At 43.6% G+C, this 17026-nt stretch overlaps 1 protein-coding gene across 7 annotated transcripts in view; it reads left to right on the top strand.

The window, feature by feature from the left end:
- Positions 1-17026, top strand: part of LOC308317657 (rho guanine nucleotide exchange factor 28-like) — a 62645-nt gene that overhangs the window by 2610 nt on the left and 43009 nt on the right. For all 7 annotated transcript variants that reach the window (XR_013964281.1, XM_080766837.1, XM_080766836.1 and 4 more), the window contains 7 exons: positions 1004-1145; positions 2043-2152; positions 2988-3174; positions 8396-8579; positions 10615-10819; positions 13264-13339; positions 15128-15174. Coding sequence is in view for 6 of the 7 variants with exons in the window: in XM_080766837.1 (XP_080622963.1) it covers positions 1004-1145; positions 2043-2152; positions 2988-3174; positions 8396-8579; positions 10615-10819; positions 13264-13339; positions 15128-15174 (951 nt within the window). In the remaining variant the exon portion in view is untranslated. The remainder of the gene's footprint in view (positions 1-1003; positions 1146-2042; positions 2153-2987; positions 3175-8395; positions 8580-10614; positions 10820-13263; positions 13340-15127; positions 15175-17026) is intronic.

The raw sequence follows: 17026 nt of genomic DNA, 5'->3' as shown, positions 1-17026 counted from the left end.
AAGAAAATAACTTTTATTATCCAATGATTATTTGATGTCTCCTGTCAGGTGGTGCATTTGAATAGACCTGTGGTCTGTGTGACTAAGCTGTAGACAAATAAGAGTAGAATTGTGGTCAAGTACCTCTTTGTAAGTTTGATTTTGAGAGGATCTAAAAGATGGAAGCAAATATTATCAAATACAATATCATAATCAGTGACTGAGGTCAAAGGTTAATTTTGTTGGTTGAGTATGCAGTTATTTTAATGTGAAGTGCTTCTGCTATTGATACGCTAGACAAAGGGCTAGTGTGTGTGTGTGTGTGTGTGTGTGTGTGTGTGTGCACACGTGTGCGTGTGCACAAATGAGGTTCTGTGATTGAATCCAGACAGAGATGGCAGAACATGTTCTTATACCTTCACGACAAGGCTTATCGTCCTGTCTCATTTCTCTTAGAGCAGTGGTCTAAAAGTGTTCTGTCTGGACTGCTGGGATCAGGGCAGCATGGTTGCAGGCACCAAGACATTCCTGCTTTTATTGATTTGAAGGGGAAGTGTTATTTCTGTTCTCCAGCTGAATGCAGTACTGTGCAACTCCTTCAGAACCATGGCTCTCTGACTCGCCTTTCAACACTGTATAGCATACTTATAGCAATGGTTCTGAACCTTTTCAGACGGCAACCCCCAAAAATAATCATATTTGAACTGGGTACCCTCCACCCTAACAAGCACTTGAAATTATAGGAGTTGAAGCATTACACAGCTACTCTGTTCCACAGCTAAACATTGTCAAAATAGCAGATACAAGCTCACTCACAATGCCTCCGTGAGGCGTTGTGAGCTTGTAGTTGACTATTTTCCCACATTTTGCTTCGTTCTCATCTATTATTTGATAATTTGGCTAACGTCTGACCAGTTTTTAACTTTCTTTTGGAGGTATTACAAAGTTGTAAAAAAGTGTGTGGGGACCGAACCACTGACTTACAACACCTTTCTCTCTCACCTTCATTTGCCCATCTTCCCAGGGACAGGCGAAAGTATTTGCGTTGCTGGAGGGCGTGGAGTCTGTGTCCGAGGACACAGAGGTCTTCGTCGTTCTGGAGGGCTCCACGCTTCTCCACATCATAAGAGCTCAGAGCGATGTCATGCTCTGCTTCATGGTCCCCGGTAGGTGGCCGTGTCTAAAGTGTGATTATGAATCCCACCAATCTTCTAGGGTAGACCCTCACCATGTGTCTGATTGGCTCCCGGGAAGGCATAGTTTTACTGAGGTTAGGCCGTTCAGGTTAGGTTTAGGGGGGTGCATACTTAGTTTAGACTAGTCATTGGTTAGACATGGGTTAAGGTTAAGTTTAGGTGTGCTGCCCCGTGGGAGGTTTGGTATAGGTTGTAGTTGTAGGAGTAATGACTGGTCGTAAAAACGAGAACTGTCAATCACAACGACTACTGGCCAATCACAGCAGGGCTTTCCTAGAACGTTGGTGGGATACATAATAATAATAACGGGTGTCTGAAACACACGACCACACACACGCACGCACCCACACACACGCACACACACACACACACACACACACACACACACACACACACACACACACACAGAGCACATACCACCAACAGAGAATACCCCCTTAAAGCTTGCTCTTAGTAGCTCTGCATTGTCGTGTATTTATCATTCATAAATTGCTCTCCATCACAGTTCTGTAGTTTAGATTTTTGGAAGAGTTATCCTGGAGTCCCTATTTTTTATGTCATAAGTGGTTTACCCATTATGGGAAAGCATCTGTGTCATTTTAGATTTTTAGCTATAATAGGAACATACGTTTTTCTGTGCAAGCTCGCAGCAAGCCAATTCGTGCCGTGCTGCGAGCTTGCACATCTGCTATCTTAAAACATTTTAGAAAAATCGTTGTGCTTGAATTGTTTTTTTTTTAAATAATTTCTGGGAGGTCCCAGAATTGGCCTCAGGTCTTCACAGGTTAATTATGTTGGGGTTGTCTGTCTCATCGATATGTCAACGACGTGGTCGTGTGATGATGTCATTTCCTGCCTGCTCTGTAGGACACAACCTGGCCGAGGTGGTGTCTGTCCAGGCTTACCTGTGCTCTGAAGCTACGGCCCTTACCTGGGTGGGAGGGTCTACCTTGGAGTACATCCAAGACGACGCGCAGGTAGGAGCATCAGAAACGCACACCCATGTAGGCCTGTCGCAATTATTACATAATCGCCAAATCACAATTATTCCAGTTATAGCAATTATTTTTCGCCATGTTGAAAAACATTCATACATTTTCAAACGTTTAAAAATAAGTAGTGGAAATAACTTTTCTTTTCTAAATCTTTATCCCATGATTTTGTAAGCCATTTTGTCACCCAGTGTCAATTTCTTAATGTAATCCCGTGCTCTACTACACTCCTTCTGCCAACCCAGGGAGAGAAACAGACTGACCTCATACTTCCTTCTATGCATGAGTAGTCCAAGCCGCTTCTGGTTGGAAGTAGCGCGTGGAAGGAACATGTTGGTTATTCCAACCAGTTCCTTTCCCCTCCATCAGCCGCCCCGGTTGGCCAGGGGGAGGCAGTTTAGAGATGTTATTTGTGAGGGTACCTACACTAGGGGACACAGGGAGAACATGCAAACGTCACACAGAAAGGCCCTTTCGCCAACCCCACCTAGGGTATAAATTATGTGTTGACGTACCTGTACATTCACAATTCACATACCGTACCCTAACGCCTAACCTTAACCCATTTTGGGGCGGGAACCCCTTTTGGTGTTTTAAACATTATGTTATAATTTAGCTATTGAAAAATAGCAGATCTACAAGCTCATAGCGCGCCACCGAGTGACATGCCAATTTGACATGCCATGATCCCCAATCAAATGGTTTGTTCCAGAATGTTGCCTGCAGTTGATCAGGAACACATCAGGATACATTACAGACACACAAACGCTATACAGTATATTAGGACTAGTTATTGGTGACGTGACTGTTTTGTTTTAAGGACCTGGCAGAGCACCTGGTGACCCACGGTCACCGGCTGAGCTCCACAGATCACAAGGAGCTGAGATGCCTCTTCAACCTGGGCCAGGAGAGCTCTCGCTGGGCTATGGATCGCTGCGTGGCCCTGGCCATGGCCAACCTGGATATCCCTCACAACTGGAATGTCCTGGGCAGCACCAGTGGAGAGGGTAGGGACAGTTGTTATGAATTACCTGAGCCCTGTTCTTCATCGTACAACAAATAGTGAAAATGGCTGGCTTATCTGTAAGCCACAACTTGTCGCATCATGAGACGCTGAGAGCACCTCATGGGGGGGGGGGGGTAGGGTAGGGGCTAAACTTATCACCACGATGTTACGCCACTGGATTAGCTATTTTAAACATTTTGGACAATTTCCCATATAAAGATAAGGATGCCAGGTTGAACATAATTAACCTATTCTGGATGTGTTTTCGTGTGTTGGTGCTGATAGCCATCAGTGGGAAAACGCTAACAGGTAATTCTTGCCAGTTCTATTCTGAAGACAAATAGTAGTAAACATGCACTGTCAATATACAAAACCATGGGAACAGATGAGTTTCAAAGGCTTACTTGTCATTGTCAGCAAGGAAGGTGAACTTTTCAACTTGCTCCTCCTGTTTTTCCTCTTTTCCTTCTCCATGTTGTCCCCCATCACTCCCATTATACACGCTCTCACTGGGTTGAGAACGGAAGTGACCACGGTCACATGGTGTGCTTCTGTTAACTTCATCAAAGCTATTTAAGCAGCATGTAATGTGGTTAATAGAGCTTCCCCATCTGGAAGAAGCCCCAGGTTAAGTGTGTGTGTGTGTGTGTGTGTGTGTGTGTGTGTGTGTGTGTGTGTGTGTGTGTGTGTGTGTGTGTGTGTGTGTGTGTGTGTGTGTGTGTGTGTGTGTGTGTGTGTGTGTGTGTGTGTGTGTGTGTGTGTGTGTGTGTGTGTGTGTGTGTGTGTGTGTGTGTGTGTGTGTGTGTGTGTGTGTGTGTGTGTGTGTGTGTGCGTGTGCAAGTAGGGTTTATGTGCTCATTGCGCTGGTCAATATGTTCATGAAATACCACTGTGTGTGTGTGTGTGTGTGTGCGTGTGTGTGTGTGTGTGTGTGTGTGTGCATGCGTTGAGTGGGTGTGTAGGCCACTAACGTAAATAACAAATCAGATTTTGTGATAATACAGTTATGGCAGTCTGTTTGGCCGCAGCGGCTCCGTATGGTTGTCTGGATAACATTGCCTGTGACATCACCAATGTGCCTGACTGTACTTTACTGCTGCACTCCGTCTGCCCAGTGTCGATTTGTTTTATCAGTGACATTTCTTGGGATTATACTGACAAGTGTTGATTGAAGAGTTTAAGCTCACTTGCAGCGCTGATATGACCGAAGAGCCAGTTTGACCATCAGCAGTGGTACATAAACTGCTCATGTTTTGAAACGTTGGTAGGGTTTTTATAAATTGGGTTTTGGCTATTTGGGTTATTTAGATTAACTTGCTTAGATTTCCATTTGTACACTCTCAGAGTTAAATTGGGGGTCCCAGAGATAGAAATGCCATTAAATGGGGGTGCGTAGCCTAATGCATATCAAACTGAGGGTCCTTGAAATTTAATTGAATCACTGCTAGAACCGTAAAAATCTTCTGGTCCCTGGCATATCTCTTCAAATGGGGGTCTGCGGGCTGATTAGTGTCAATTTGGGGGTCGTTGACATGAAAAGGTTTGGGAACCACTGCAGTACGACACTTATATACAGTCGAGTGCACTTGTTTATGACGTGAATCAGCTTGTGACATTTCCCGAACTTGGATAGAGGGAAGCTGGGCCACTGTGAGCGACAGGAGAAGACGTACTGTAAGAGCGTGTCTGTGGTTTGTTGAAAGGCCATTGTTACGTTTTAAGTGGGTCAGTGGAGCAGAGGTATTCAGTGCCATGCCAGGGGAGATTGACAAAATGGGGACGTGAGGAGAGACATTGGCACTGATTGGTCTGTGGTAATGAGGTTAATTATCGAGGTTTTCGACAGACAGGATTTGCTGTGTTATCCCATCTGCTTTCAACATCCCTCTTCCTCTGTCTTCTTGCTTCTGTGATGGCTATAGTGCCACGTCTGCCTATTCTGCTCTTTTTGCTCTCTAAACATGATCTTTCTCTGGCTCTGGGCTCTGCTGTCCTTCTGTCCTCCTGTTCCCGGTGGAACAGGTGTATTGTAATCACCCCTGTTTATTTGTTTATTTGGTTGTTTAAATAAACTAGCCCTTACCCGTTGTGAGATATTGCCCCCCCCCCCCCCCTTGTGGCCGCTGGGGTACTGCGTCCCTGGGTGCGTTTTCGCATTTTTTATTCACTAATACATTAGTTAAATTTGAAAAAGGGCTTCGTTAAGACCTCCATATTATTATGGTCAATGCCTGTGGGAGTGATTGGTGCAGGCGGTGAGGAGCTATGGCGGTGTTTCTGACACACATTCAGACAGACATTGACTGAATTATAGAATGATGATTATGATATGATGATATGATGATGATGTTGATGATGATGATGATGATAACCAATGGTCACAACAATAACACAGTTACAGTGACAGTTTTTAACAGTTTTGACAGTTTTTAATAATAATTTAATTAATACAATTGGTAGAAAAGTTGGTTAGGACCTGTGCTATTGTTTTTTTCTCCAATGGCACAGGTCCAAGGTCGCAGCGTTCACATTCAAGTTCACTTGCACGTGGTTGGGTCATATTTAGAATGACTTCAATAAGAAAGAATGTAAACGCACGTCGCACACGGCACACCACATTATGAGGTGCTGGCGCTGGGGGGAATCAAAATCATAGGGAAGAATACTGCACACTTGTGTACTTCCAGTTTGATTCTTTTAATTAGCAACCTTTCAACATTTGCACTGACATTCAAAGAGCAGCGATCCTCATGGGTGTGGCTTTTCATGTCACACTTTCAGATAATGTGTGCCCGAGGTGTAATAATTCTCATTTACAGAAGATAATCACCACAAGCTCTCAAGACACAATACATAATAATACACAATAAATACAAATAATAATATAATATATTATATAAGACCAGTAAGACGCGCAAACGCAGGAAGCGAACGCAGCTGAGACCCTGCAGATCATGTCTGTCTGTCTGTCTGTCTGTGTGTCTGTCTGTGTGTCGGTCCCGCTGTTACTGTATATGTGGACCTGGCCCCTTTTGTGCCCATATATGGAGCTGAGTGGACCTGGCCCCTTTTGTGCCCATATATGGAGCTGAGTGATTGCTGATGCAACACACTCCATATTTGGATAGCGGGACAGACAGACAGACAGACACACACACACACACACACACACACACAGACATGATCTGCTAGGTCTCATAGTAAGTGCTCACTGCGTTCGCAATAAAGAAATTGTGACAGGAAAAGCCATAATTATTTATGATCGGTTACTGCAACAGAACTATGGTGCTCTGAATTGTGTTTTAAATTGTCTTTTCATTTTTTAAGATTTGCTGCAAATACAAATAACTAGAGGTATCTAGAATTCTGGCTGCTCGAGGCCCTCACACCTACATCGCACTGCCGATCCGACCAATATGTCTGAGTCAGAGTATCGGTTGTAAACGTCTGTCTGTGTCCCTTTCATGCCCATATAAGGAGATCTTATCTTGCAGCCAGGCCTTTCCCTTTAATGCCTACATATGAAGATCCATGTCATCAGCATTATGCGCACATATGTGACCAGTCCCAGTGGTTTCAATCACAAGTCGGCGCTAATGGAACTCCACATTGACCAAAATACATTTGATTTTTCTTTTGTGTTTTTTGTTTTAGCCACATTAACACAGTTGGAATGTTAAAGAGGGTTTTTATTCCAACAGAAAGTCGTTTTAGTGTTATTAAATCGTTGCAATTACATTGCAAAAATGTCTCTGTATTTACAGTTTATTTGCGAATTTTAGGGGTTTGAACATTCCTGGTTCCTGCACGTATTTACATGAAGTGGTTTCGATTGGCCGTAGCTATCTTTGTTCTCCAGTTACATGCATCTCAGCCGCTCAGATTAGTTGCAGTGTTTCTGTGACAATAGTAAACACAACAACATAATTTTGTTAACTTGATATGATGCTGTTGTATCTTGTAAGTATAAAGTGATTACCCGTCGTCGTCCACTGAAGAAAAGTGAAGTCGCTGCCAGTTTTGTGTTTGTGGTCTCCACACCACACACAGCTGTGCGTTCTGACGAGATTGTCTTAGTTGTTAGTTTCATAATTATGTAAAATAAAACTGAAAAATGATCAAGGCCCCCTTGTGTCTGAAACCACTGTATTCGGTCACAAATGTGGAAATGTAGTGTGATGTAAATGTCTAAATAAACGGCAATGGTGGGTAGAGTTACATTGGCTACATTACAAGTAGCCTACCACAGGATCGATTGCCACCAGGTATCAAATTAATTTTGTCTTTCTTCTTTCTTTGTTATAATTTCTTATTGTCTTCTATTATATTATGTATTATGCCTTGAGAGCTTGTGGTGATTATCGGTAGCAAATGGGAATGGATTACATCCGTTGCACTCATTATCTGAGCATGTGACTGCAGAGCCACACCCATGTAGAAGAAAGCTCTTTAAAAACCAGTGCAAACTGTAGATACCCTGATGGAGTCTAGAGCTTGAACGAATCTAAGCGGAGCAACATTGACTGTGTGTAGTGTATTCATCCCTGTTTGATTGACATTTAGAATGACAATAACAGGCCATGTGTTTATTCCCGTTTTCTGCATCAGGGTCTACTTGAAAAGTGTTTGCAACTTTGCGGCCCACCCATCTGACCACTTAATATGGCAGTTGAACAGCTGCCGTGTTTATTTTAATTCCTATGTATCTGTATCGCAATGAAAATGAACTTTTCAGGGTTTTAAAGAAAAAAGATAGCATTACTTTATGCCTATATTTAAATATCAATGTTATATTGTTATTAGTGTTTTGTCAAATCTTTGGGTGCCCACATGCAATAGCCTCACCAGTGGGCCCGAACCACAGTTTGGGAATTGCTGAATCTCTCTGAAGGTTTTCTAGTTTTCTAGTACTATTCAGGTTGCATGCAGATGCATCTTGCATCTTTCAACATCCCCACCCTTTCACTCTCCTCAGTCCTCACTCGTCCATATGGCTCACACCGCTGGTGGTCTTACACACATACATACAGTACACACACTCCGTAGTCATAATGCTACCTTCTTGCCACAACCAAGAGCCAATTTGTAATACTATACTAATGCTAATCTCAATTCGCTCTCCCTGGCAGCACCTTTCTTATGATCCTGCAACATTAGAGGAATCAAACGTTTCACATATCTGCATATTAAGACCCCTCCTGTATCTTTCTGTCTCTCTCCAGAGTACACTCCCAGGGAGTCTCCCCTCCACCTGGCAGTGCGCTGGGGTCTGTGTCGCCTGTCAGAGCTGCTGCTGTGCCAGCCTGGCGGTCTGATAGCTGTCGGTCTGCCCAACGAGGAGGGCGTCATGCCGCTGCAGTTGGCCCGAAGCGTGGGAAACACGGAGCTCCTAGAGCTTCTTACACAGTATGACACATTAGTGAAACACGGAGCTCCTAGAGCTTCTTACACAGTATGACACATTAGTGAAACGCAGAGCTGCTAGAGCTTCTTACACAGTATGACACATTAGTGAAACGCAGAGCTGCTAGAGCTTCTTACACAGTATGACACATTAGTGAAACACGGAGCTGCTAGAGCTTCTTACACAGTATGACACATTAGTGAAACACGGAGCTCCTAGAGCTTCTTACACAGTATGACACATTAGTGAAACGCAGAGCTGCTAGAGCTTCTTACACAGTATGACACATTAGTGAAACGCAGAGCTGCTAGAGCTTCTTACACAGTATGACACATTAGTGAAACGCAGAGCTGCTAGAGCTTCTTACACAGTATGACACATTAGTGAAACGCAGAGCTGCTAGAGCTTCTTACACAGTATGACACATTAGTGAAACGCAGAGCTCCTAGAGCTGCTTACAGTACGGCAGTGGTTCCCAAAGTGGGGTCCGCGGACCCCTAGGGGTCCTTGGGGGAGTTCCAGGGGGTCCCCAGCTAAATGATTGCGAACGCAGTGATTGCGAACGCAGTGAGCACTTACTATGAGACCTAGCAGATCATGTCTGTCTGTGTGTGTGTCTGTCTGTCCCGTTATACGTCCAAATATGGAGTGTACGTCCAAATATGGAGTGTGTTGCATCAATCACAAACAAATCACTCAGCTCCATATATGGGCACAAAAGGGGCCAGGTCCACATAATACAGTAACAGCGGGACAGACACACAGACAGACAGACAGACAGACATGATCTGCAGGGTCTCAGCTGCGTTCACTTCCCGCGTTTGCGCGTCTTACTGGTAGTTAGGAACCAAATGGACCCTTATGGGTCTGTAACTCAGAGAGTGTACAAATGGAAATGGACCCGTTAGGGGTTTGTACACTCTCAAAGTTAAATTAACTTTGACTTTACAATATAAATTGGGGGTCCCAGAGATAGAAATGCCTGAGGGTCCTTGAAATTTAACGGGTTGAGAATCACTGTAGAGCCGTAAAAATCTTCTCTTAAGTCGCATATGTCTTCAAATGGGGGTCCGTGGGCTGATTAGTGTCAATTTGGGGTCCTTGACATGAAAAAGTTTGGGAACCACTGCAGTACGACACTTACAGTATATAGTCTATCACAGTGCACGACAATCTACGAGTCATCCTGTGACTTACAGCAGCGGTTCTCAACACGTGGGTCAGGGGGTCCCCAGGTGACAGTTAAGCGACAATGTATGGTCTTTTAAGACCTTAATATGCATGAAAGGTAATCAACAGACTATACTATAAAAACTGGTCAAACATTGGCCAAATTATCAAATATTGCGAATAATGCAAGGAATCTACTTGACAAAATAGCCAGCTCACACCTTAGTTTGTTGATTAGCTACAGTGTTTTCACAATAAGCTGTGGAACCGAATCAAACTCAAGTCCTGCAATTCCAAGTCCCCAGTTCAAATATAATTATTTTGGTGGTTTCCCAGATTGTGTACGGCAATCTTACGGTATGTAAATGAGTGATCTGTGAATTGTGAAAATTTCAGAGGAAGGTATGTATGCATCACATATAAAATGTATGTTTTATATATAGATGTTTTATATATAGATCGGAGAAGCCAGACTGTTCTACAGTTAACGTACTGTTGCCCCAGATAATTGGCATTCCTCAGATATTTCGAATATTGTAAATACTGTACTTTGTAACAAGCGTGTCTTATGCTCAAATCAGAAAATGTTAAACACCTGCTTGGATCACCTGTCAAACTCAGGAATGTTTTTTGTCCGACCAGTCGTGCGCAATATGAGCCCCTTAAATCTAGTGCAGGGCTTTGTAGGTTCTTCAGTCCTACAAGGACTATAAATAGGTTTTAAAGAAGAGTTGTATTCAAACTTCAGCAAAACACTAAAGGCCACTGTACAGTACATGGAGAACATTAGACAGAGCAGATGTTTGTTTTTTTTCACAATTTTTTTTAAACAATCTCACTGTGTGTGTGTGTGTGTGTGCCACACAGCCCACCCAACCCCCTGGCCACGCCTCCGGCAGGTCTCTCCCAGGTGTGGGCGGACCGGTCCCGCCTGCTGAGGTTCTGTCACGACACGGAGAACCTGGCGCTGACAGTCCGCCAGAACTCGCCATGGAATTCACAGCAGCAGAGCCGACACAGTGACATCCTGCTGCTGAGAGAGCGGCTCAGAGACGGACACTTCCTCAAAGAGGTCAGTGGCAGTGTGCATTTTGACAGCAACGTTTGATTTAGTTTTAGTCATGAGTCATCTTGTTTTAGTCAGTGGTTTTGAATCCAACGAAAACAATTGGCCACGTTCGTCCGCAGGAGGGATGCCGGGCGTTGAGGGAGATCTCTGTCTTTGCACTATAGTGACTATATGTTGATCAGGGTGCCTGTTAAGTAGGCTGTGGAACTGGGAGCAGAAGTAACCGTGTACTTCCACATGTATTACATCCTCCTGGTGAAACTCCTCACTGTCAGGTGTATCAGAGGAAGCACATGATTGTTAGCAGTGACAAGGGGCTAGAATACGGGGAATCAAGAATTGGCGTGACTAAATTAAGATACAAAACACTTGTGATACTTGGGTACTTTAGGTTGATGCATTTTCGTATGGGCCTCATTTATATATAAATTCAACCCTAAGCCATTCATCAGACATGGATCAACTGGATTTTTTGCACTTAGCCATGCCAGATGTAGATTTCTACTTCATTCAAGGGAAAACCTATTCTAATTGAATTTGCCACCCATTTAATGAATCATTGGTGTTGTACGTTACGTTCTGCTCTGTCTCTGTGCCCAGTACAGGCAGATCATGTGCGTTGAGCTCCATAACTACAGTATCTGGACACAGGTTCACCATTCTGTGATTTTGTAATTTGTAAGGCATTTCAAGCATGCAAGGCTTGGGTGAGACTGCTGGGAGAAAACAAATCCCAGCATCCTAACCACTTCCAACTGTACTTGGGCCGCTTTTTTCTGTCTTCTAATCTACACCAACCCATCCTAAAATTGGCCAATCTACAATCTCAGAGCTAATAGAGAGAGAATGAGAGGGTGAGATTTTAAGTGGTGGACAGAGGGGGGAGGAGAGGAATTTAATAACAGTACACACGCTCTGAGATTACACACACACTCTCAGTTTACTATAAACAAAGATGCTTACCCGCTGATATTTGTTGATTTTTACCACTTCAGTCTCTCTTTGGCTAGCTTAAAAGTCATTGGGCCTTATTCACAAAGTTGTTTGTAAATGTCCTAATATTTTAGTGTCGACTTTAGGATATATTCTGTAAAGCCTTGTGTAAAGCTTTGGTTTGGGCGCATCACAGTTTTATATTTTATTTAACTGGAACATCCAACTTCACCATGTTGAGGTTCTGTGAAGTTCAAGTGTCAATCGTCAAAAAGAAACTTACACTGCATTGCAACGTCTTGACAGCTTGTAAACCAGTGTATTATGGCAAGCGAGTCCCTTGTGCGAACTATAAAGTACGGTATGTATATTAGGAAAAAGCTTAGTCTCCCCTGGTCAGCTGGGGCACCTGATGGAGGGGAAATTAACTGGTTGGAATAACGTGTTCCTTCCAACCGGGGAAACTCCCCCGTCAGGTGAAAAGAAGCGGCTTGGACTCCTCATGCATATGATGTCAGTCCGTTGCTCTCCCCAGGTTGGCAGAGGAAGTGTGGTCCCCAAGATTACATTAGATAATTGACACTGGGTGAAAGATATATTTTTTATGCTAACAAAATAAAAGGCTAGCATAATGCATGGCATGATATTATTAAGCCTTTTCTAATGAGCAATTGTTCAGCTTTGATGAGGTAAAAAAGATAAGAGTTTATTGATCATGGATAGTGACTTTATCCAGGCTGCTTCATCCGATGGTAATATGTGTAGTCTATTGTGTAACTAATGTGCGTCTGTGGTCTCCTGCAACATTAAGGCATGATAGGCCATTATAATCAATTCGGCAAATGTGTTCACAGTTGCAGAAACAACAATCACGCTGAGGGACATAATAATTATATTCAGCTCTAAATGCGTCAACTGAAACAGACTTATTTTTTTCTCTTTTCTTTTCTTTTATAAGTTATGACAAATGTTTGGCACATAAACATTATTTGACTATTATTCTGCATGAAGAATAAGGGATTCCATTAAGCCTGATTTGTATTGTGTCACATACAGCACGACTGCTCCAGAGGAGACGTGAGTTTCAGTGTACGCAACGCAAGAAATCATTAACAAAAAATTATCATGAATCAGACTCTGTTCGTGGAAAGTATAAAATTATAGTATAACATCTGCGTGTACCCAAGCTTAGTGAATGAGGCCCACTTAAATAACAAACAAACATTACTACAACAGTACTTTAGTACTTAAAATGAATGTTATCTAAAACTCTACACATAAGCCTTGGAACGCTCAATTTGGGAGTCTTTGTATTAGACTTGTTGAGTGTTATATCTACTGCTCTCTAGCTATCCATATTATGTACATGAAAAGCCTCACAAAAGACGGTGTGCACTAAAAGTCCAAAGTCCCTCAGTCATTTTCACATCAACACATGTAGACACAAACCATCAGTGAGTCAGTGTACAAATACTTATTACTTCTCTCTCTCCACTATGCCTTGTGTCCCACAGATCAAAGCACTCAGGAGAGAGCGCTCCGAGACCATCTTGGGGAAAGAAGAAGTGGTGGATGAGCCTAGTGAGAATGGTATCACACTGTTGTTCCATGACTCTGTACATTACATTATGGGATCTAGGTATGATGCCTGGCTTTTCCCAAGCAATCCAATCTTTACTGTTGTCTTCCATGTTCACTAGCAGTGGTTTAGCTTCATCAGTTCAAGTAGAGAAAGCGGACAAGTGAGGAATACTGGCTCTTGGATCAGAGGAAAATATTCACTGAACCCGGGTGCGCTCTACTGGGATGTGCAAGTACTGCAAGCTTGAGAGTATGCATGCGCACACGCATATACACTCTTAACTCATTTGAGTAATCAATGATCATCCAGTGAAGACTCACTCGTTCAGTAAGGAGTAAGGACCACCATACATTGAGAGACGCCAGCAGAATCTTTCACTCTTTAGTGCCTCTTCACCCCGGCTGTGTGTGTGTGTGTGTGTGTGTGTGTGTGGTAGTATGTTAAAGGTTGTTTCCTCTCCATCCCACTGGGGTGCAGCCTCGGAGCCAGCTGGCAGCAGTCTGCTGGGCCACTAAATGTGCATATTTTCTGGTATCACGCAGAGGCAAAGAAAGCCCTCTGTCAGATAATAGTCCACCATCTTTCGCCTTTAAACAGCTATGGACTTGTTTAACGTTCTCTGTGTGCTCCTTGCATTTTAGTTTTTGTCTCATTTAGATTTTTCAGCACCCCATTTTCTCCCTAATATAGGCGTTGCCAAACAGCCCCCAATCACCTCAACCCTCACCCCATCCCTCTTGTGTACTGCTGCCGACCCCCAGTGTTGGTCTGGACAGGCTGTAGAAAACCACACGCTTCCTCAGATGCACATGGGTGCATGAGTCGCCAGCCGCTTCTTTTCACCTGACAGTGAAGGTTTTCACTGGGTGAGCGCTAATGCACGCAGGGTTCACATTACCAAATTTCCTCCCCGCTGAACAGGCCCCCTGGACTAACCAGTAGGACTTGCTACTGCAAGGCCACATTCCCCTGCCAGCTTTCCACCCAGGAACACCAATTGTGTTTGTTGAAGTGTCCACTGTCCAGGCCAAGTCGGAGGCACCACTGTCAGCAATTCAACCCGGGAGGAGTCTTTTCATCATCTCCACATCAGCCAGACGCTCCCCAAACTCTTATATTCTTAATGGGTCTCTACCTCTTCCACCTCCAAAGCCTCCTGACGTTTTTTCTCCCCATGACTCCAAACTGTACAGAACACCACACCGGAGACTCATTTTAGTTTGTCGCTAAGCTTTGTTTTTGGTGGGCGCTGTGGTCTTTGATCTGCAAGGCATGCTAGTTAAATGAAATGGAGGATCAAGGCCACATGGTAATGATACCCCCTTGGGAAAACAAAAGTAAGAGCTTATTAACAGTTTGACTGCGGGATAAAAACATCGCAATCCCCATTTGACTGCCTAGTTTTTCACTAACCACCACGCCGACATCATCGTTCCGTTTCATGAAAATCCGCCTTTGGAATGCATTGGGCCTCATTTTCCCAGAAGTCTTAGCAAGCCAGTGCGACAGATGTTTTTCCGGTGACGTCATCCGAACACGTCACCTATCACACAATAAGTCTTAAAACGTATTAAAAACATCAATTAAACAATGAAAACATAACTTGTGTAAGTCGTGAACGGGAGGGAAGCTGTTCTACATCAATTAACTCGTGTAACTCGTGAATGGGAGGGAAAGTGTTTTAAATTGACTGTGCATATAGAAAATGCATCGTTAAAGATTGTGACAAACATATGTGCTCACTTGATAGATTCATGGCTTTGTAATTACCTGTTTCCTGTCCCCTCTCTCTGAAGAATCGTATCCTGATATCAATGGAGATATCTCGGCCGATGTGGAAAACGTGAGTATTTCAGTATTAACCAAGGACGCAATTCTCTGCATTGATTCACAAACAGCCTAAAAAGCGAAATAATTCTGAACTGAGATTCAACCAGCGTGTTACGGTGAGGACTGAGGATTTCTTATCGTTTTGAAAATGAGAGTGGGAAGTCCATTGTCTGTCATGCCTTTTGCTCACTGGTAGAGATAGCATGGGGAACACACGGGACATGGGCTGGAGTGGCGAGTAAAGTTCCTGCCCACCACCGCGGAGACCAGGGGTTTGAATCCTCTGCATTGCTTCAGGCTTGGCCGGGTGTCCTAAATGAACACAACTGGCTCTGTTCCAGGGTGGGGAGGCCAGTTGAGGAGGACGATATTGTCTGCGGTTGCACTAGCAGCTCCTACGGGTTGGTCTGTTCAGCGGAGAGCGGAACTGGGAGGAGTAGCGTGTTCCTCCACATGCATTATGTCCTCCTGGTTAAACTCCTCACTGTCGGGGGGGGGGGGGGGGGGGGGGAGAAGCAGACTGCCGGAGTCAAGTGTACCGGAGGAACACATGCTGGCCTACGTCCTCCCTATAGCAACCAGTAGGGGTCAGCATCAACAAGGGACTACAGTACTACCAGGCTAGGGGCAGTGGTGGAAAAAGTATTCAAACGTTTTACTTAAGTAAAAGTATCAATCATGCAATATCGAAATACTCAATTCAAAATGCACTTAAGTATTGGCCTCAAAATGTACTTAAAGTACCAAAAGTAGAATAGTCTTTATGCAGAATGTCTCATTTAAAGTTTTCAAATGTATAAAAATCTTTTGAAACTAGCAGATCTACAAGCTGTAGATCGGCTTTTCTTTTCAAATGCATATAGGGCTTAAGTGGGTAATGTATGTTTTGTAATAATAATCAAAATCTACAAAGTAACTAGTAACTAAAGTTTTCAAATAAATGTAGTGGAGTAAAAGTAAAAGTACTGGAAATTGGAAATACTCAAGTAAAGTACAAATACCTCAAACGTGTAAGTAAATGTACTTAGTTAGTGTCCACCACTGGAATTGACAACAACAGGGCACATATCGTTCCACAGATGTTGGTCTTATCCGCAAATTAAAAATAAAATATATCGATTTCAGCACACCACAATGTTCTCAACACGGCAGCTCTCATTGTTCAGGTGTCAGAGCACAGGGCAGCCACCTGGCACATACTGGTGAATAGCACGCTTTTATGAGTGGTGTGGTGTGCAACAAGTGTGACACATACACACACACACACACACACACACTGTCCTCAACCTGTAGGACCCCGTTCATGTGGTGCACATGGTCAAGCTAATTGCTCCCCCTCTCCACGCACGCACGCACGCGCACACGAATACAGGCACTTGCCAAACACTCATGTTTTTGTACTTAATCTTGCTGCCTTTTTTTCCTTTATGTGCGTTGTGCTGGTGGTAGCGTGTGCTGTTGTAGCGTGATGTAAAGCCTTCAGTGTCAGTGTGCTGTAGTTAGTAGCTTGATGTAAAGTCTTTAGTGCCAGTGTGCTGTAGTTAGTAGCTTGATGTAAAGTCTTCAGTGTCAGTGTGCTGTAGTTAGTAGCTTGATGTAAAGTCTTCAGTGCCAGTGTGCTGTAGTTAGTAGCGTGATGTAAAGCCTTCAGTGTCAGTGTGCTGTAGTTAGTAGCTTGATGTAAAGTCTTCAGTGCCAGTGTGCTGTAGTTAGCGTGATGTAAAGCCTTTAGTGTCAGTGTGCTGTAGTTAGTAGCTTGATGTAAAGTCTTTAGTGTCAGTGTGCTGTAGTTAGTAGCTTGATGTAAAGTCTTTAGTGTCAGTGTGCTGTAGTTAGTAGCTTGATGTAAAGTCTTTAGTGTCAGT

Source organism: Protomyctophum bolini (genome assembly GCF_963924005.1).
Source record: "Protomyctophum bolini genome assembly, chromosome: 6".
NCBI classification, from domain to species: domain Eukaryota; kingdom Metazoa; phylum Chordata; class Actinopteri; order Myctophiformes; family Myctophidae; genus Protomyctophum; species Protomyctophum bolini.
The sequence above is the reverse complement of the archived record's forward strand: the minus strand, read 5'-3'. Positions and strand labels throughout refer to the sequence as shown.